General features: G+C 34.6%; 1 protein-coding gene across 1 annotated transcript in view; it reads left to right on the top strand.

Moving 5' to 3' along the window:
• Positions 1-3,061, top strand: part of LOC117118676 — a 6,991-nt gene extending 3,930 nt beyond the window's left edge. The window contains exons 4-5 of the mRNA XM_033263344.1: positions 2,376-2,462; positions 2,734-3,061. Of these exons, the coding sequence (XP_033119235.1) occupies positions 2,376-2,462; positions 2,734-2,828 (182 nt within the window). The 3' untranslated portion in view covers positions 2,829-3,061. The remainder of the gene's footprint in view (positions 1-2,375; positions 2,463-2,733) is intronic.
• The last annotated feature ends 111 nt before the right edge of the window (positions 3,062-3,172 follow it).

Below are 3,172 nucleotides of genomic sequence, written 5' to 3'. Positions count from 1 at the left end.
AAAAAAAAATGCATACTTCTCTGATTAAGAATGGGACAAAATATTTTATTTGTTATCCAATAATTGGTTATAAAAATAATGTATTATAAATAACATCAGCAACTTTTATTCAGAACTATCCAAATGTCTTTCAAACTCTGTAAAAATAAGCAAAGTCATAGCAAACAATTTTTTAATTATGGAGGAGAAAACATCTTCAGTTTTGAATCAAAAAATGGCTATAAATTGTAGAAGAAATAGCATAGGTATATGTAAAAATCTATGCTGAACAAAGTTTTTTACATTTATTTTTTCATATTTTCAATAGTTTATGAGTTATGTGACAAATAATAACACACTATCAAAATTAGGCTTTAAGCTGACCTTGGTAAATAATCAGCTGGCACACAGCGTATTATGGCAGTGTAATCAGCTGGCACTGTGGTTGGCTTAACACATAAACAGCCGGCAGTGAAAGGGTTAACATCCATGTGTATGTGTATAATAATTGTGACTATTTGTAATTTATAGGAATATATCGCACTATCTTCTATCAAGAATGAATACACTATCAAAAAGTATTATTGCATGTGACAAGGCTCTTCGTAAAGTTATGTTACATATTTGTCGAATGAGGGCGGTAGGGTCAAATCATTGATCAAAATAAAATGCTTCTACTGTACAACAACAAATATATATGTATACAATGCAAGATAAAAATCAGTATAATCACGTAATTGTTTTAAATATCAAACTCCCACACTTTCATATATGTGAGTTCTTTTTACATTTTGATGACGTCATCATGGTCAAAATAAATGTTTTTTCTGACTCCCCTCATCTTTCTCTCCTCAGAAATTTTTTAACCCCATAATCATCTTAACCAGTTGTCATTTCTGAATCATATTTAGTAAGCATAAACTTCAGGTCAAGGTTGAATGTTATGTACCTTAATTTTGTGTGTGCGCATCATAACGTGCGCGTACGTGTGCGTCACATTTTCTATATGCTTAAAATCATGAATATTTTTATTCAGTTATAGCTCCTTAGAATGATCGGACATTGTGACGTCATCATATTGCCATCTGAATTAAAAAAACTGAATTTTTATATTATGAATGATAATAAGTTACTCACCAACAGGTGTTTGTCAATGAGAGTTGATACATACATATCTCATATCATGAGTGAACATTTCGTGACATTACCATGCACACGTGCGTCATGACGTGCACATACGCATGAGTAAATCTTTTAAAATGCTTCATATTCTTTTTAAAAAAAATGAATTAGCGTATACTTTGGGCCATTTTGCAGCATTTAAAAATTGTTCAATATGCACCGCTCGCGCTTCCTGAGGGTCAAAGTTCGGCGGATCACCAAACTCGTCCTCAGTGACGAGTTCAAATAGTACCAGGGGCTTGGGTTTGTTTCATCCTGCGAAAATTGGGATTACAGAACTGGTGGATGAAAAAATTGAGACTGCAGAACTACTGTAAATCCTGGCAATGTAAACCTGGTTATTTTTAGTATTTTAAGTCACTTAGAAGAACTACAATGGGGCATCTGTTCTGATGAGGGCATATACATAAAAATCAATTAGAACTCTCTAAATAATTTATGAATATAACATACACATTTAAACTGTACATACCAATTGAACATATGGTCAACATTTTCAAGCTCTTTCTTTGCTTTTTTTTTTTTTTACAGGCTTTCCACCTTTGCAATCAGTTACCCATTTTTGATGTTATTCTGCAAAGTTTTATTTAATGAAAAAAGGATCTCAAAACTAAGATTTTTAACTAGTGTAAACTATTTTTTACTTGGTACGTTTGATAGTTGTTTGAATTTGCGTGGCATAAATTTATTTGTTTGTTTGTCTGTTTGTCTGTCTGTGAACAGTCTACAGCTAACTATTTTTATCAGAAATTTGTAAAACTTTGTCACAATGTTCCATGACCAACAATCTAAAGATGATTAAAATTTGTAGGGTCAAATTCACAGGTCAAGGTCACAATTTTCGAAAAACTACTTTTTTATATGTAAAACAGCCTACAGCCGACAATTTTTATCAGAAATCCGTAAGCCTTAGTCACAAGGTTCAATGACCAACAATCTAAAGATGATTAAATTTTGAAGGGTCAGGACTAAAGGTCAAGGTCACAATCCATGAAAACTACTTTTTATAATAGCAGTCTACAGCCAACAATTTTTATCAGAAACTCTTCAAAGGGACAGTATGCATGACAAATTTATACAGAAGAAATTTTATGATGTGGTTGAAGGTATGCACTCTCAGAGTGTCCTCTAGTTATTATTGATTTAATTAGAAATGTTCATACCCTCTTTTTGACTGAAGTTTGTGATATCAGACCAAGTATTTCTAATTTCAGGAAACACTGGCACGTTGGAAATGGACTTATCTGAAGGAATGACTTTCACAAGTGTTGAACAAGAAGTTGAAGAAGAGGATCAAGATGGTAGGTGTATGGTACCTATGAAAGATGATTTTGGAGGGTGGGATTATACCCGGGATTCTCCTGTGCATGAACAAACGAAAATGATGATCGTTTTGCGAAGTGGCAGATGCATTTGAACAGTTTGTGCTGTGGGGAGTAGGCAAATAACATTGGGAGTTGCAGTGATGATGTCATGATTGACTTATAATTGTAGTTAGTAGGCCTAGTTAGGCGTACCTTGGTCTTACCTCGTGCAGGCCATCCCTTGCCTAACTTTGCTTTCTTGATGTAGGTTATTTATTGCCTAGCAGCAACCAATCCAATCACCCATCGCATGTGAAAGACTGCCCACTTGTAATGAATGATGTCACAAGTTATTTTTATTAGCAGTCGAGTTTATGTGGAACATGTTGTGAATTTATGATCCAATAGCCGCTGTTAGCAAGCTGTTTGTTGTTAGCGGCAGTAAACAACAAGGATTTACAAGGCTGTGCTTACGGTATTAAACTTTACGGCGCACCAATGTTTGGTCTAATCAATTGAAAGTGTTTCGGGTCTGCCAGATTCGGAGACAACGCTTTTATGTGTTTTTGTGAGCATTTGTACAATTCACCGACCTAGGTCTAGGCCTACTCACCAAATTATACCCTGGGAAATGCTTGTACGCGAAGTTAGGCGTAATGTAGGAGGTGGGATTATACCGGAGTTGGGACTACACCTGAGAACTACTA

The sequence above is a fragment of the Anneissia japonica genome, unplaced genomic scaffold (assembly GCF_011630105.1).
Source record: "Anneissia japonica isolate Jap-2015-1 unplaced genomic scaffold, ASM1163010v1 scaffold23581_len16412_cov118, whole genome shotgun sequence".
NCBI classification, from domain to species: domain Eukaryota; kingdom Metazoa; phylum Echinodermata; class Crinoidea; order Comatulida; family Comatulidae; genus Anneissia; species Anneissia japonica.
The sequence above is the reverse complement of the archived record's forward strand: the minus strand, read 5'-3'. Positions and strand labels throughout refer to the sequence as shown.